We start from the raw sequence: 720 nt of genomic DNA on the forward strand, positions 1-720 counted from the left end.
AAGGTCCGTATCTACAGGAAAGGTGCAGAAGTGGAGGCCATGGATCTGGATATAGTCACCCTCCTGGGAGAGGAAGAGCAGGTGGGACAATTAAGCTGACTGTAAGACTGCTGACACCCAGACACTTCCTGCAGTTTCTGAGGCAACTGGTGTTAGGGAAGTTTGTGGAGTCTATTGCTCAGGGCTCTCTGAGAGCTCAACACTGGCAGCCACAGCCCATTTCACAGACAGTGGGGGAAATTAGCAGAGACCATGGTCTGGCTTTGAGAGAGAGAGTGCTATGTCTGGAGAATAAATAGAGTGGGCATTACTTCAGGACACTAGGAGAAATGAAGGTCTTACCTATGAATGATACAAGTGAAAACACTTCCAGCATCACATCACAGTACAGATGTCTCTGAGCCTCATCAAGGATCTCCCACTCCTCCTGAGAGAAGGCAATGGCCACGTCCTCAAAGTTCATGTCCTGTCGTAATGAGGACAGTACATCCCATGATAAGATTCTCTCTTGAGATGCCAAGTTTGTCACACTCCCCACCCTGCACATCCATCTGCTTCCTCTACTCCCCACATCAGGGAATACAGCAGGCCTTAGTCCCATCAAAGTCAATCTCTCCTTATAGTCCTACTAGAGGCCGAGTGTACAAAAATTTGTGCACTTGGGGTCGGGGGGGGAGTCCCTCAGCCCAGCCTATGCCCTCTTGCAGTCTGGGACCCCTT

The 720-nt window shown here is 50.0% G+C and overlaps 1 protein-coding gene across 1 annotated transcript in view; it reads right to left on the reverse strand.

Moving 5' to 3' along the window:
- Positions 1–654, reverse strand: part of LOC102771276 (zinc finger protein 501-like) — a 4,383-nt gene extending 3,729 nt beyond the window's left edge. Inside the window, 1 exon segment of the mRNA XM_015568588.1 lies at positions 322–654. Coding sequence (XP_015424074.1) covers positions 322–601 — 280 coding nt within the window. The 5' untranslated portion in view covers positions 602–654.
- Between the last annotated feature and the right edge of the window lie 66 nt (positions 655–720).

The sequence above is a fragment of the Myotis davidii genome, unplaced genomic scaffold, assembly GCF_000327345.1.
Source record: "Myotis davidii unplaced genomic scaffold, ASM32734v1 scaffold5225, whole genome shotgun sequence".
Taxonomy (NCBI): domain Eukaryota; kingdom Metazoa; phylum Chordata; class Mammalia; order Chiroptera; family Vespertilionidae; genus Myotis; species Myotis davidii.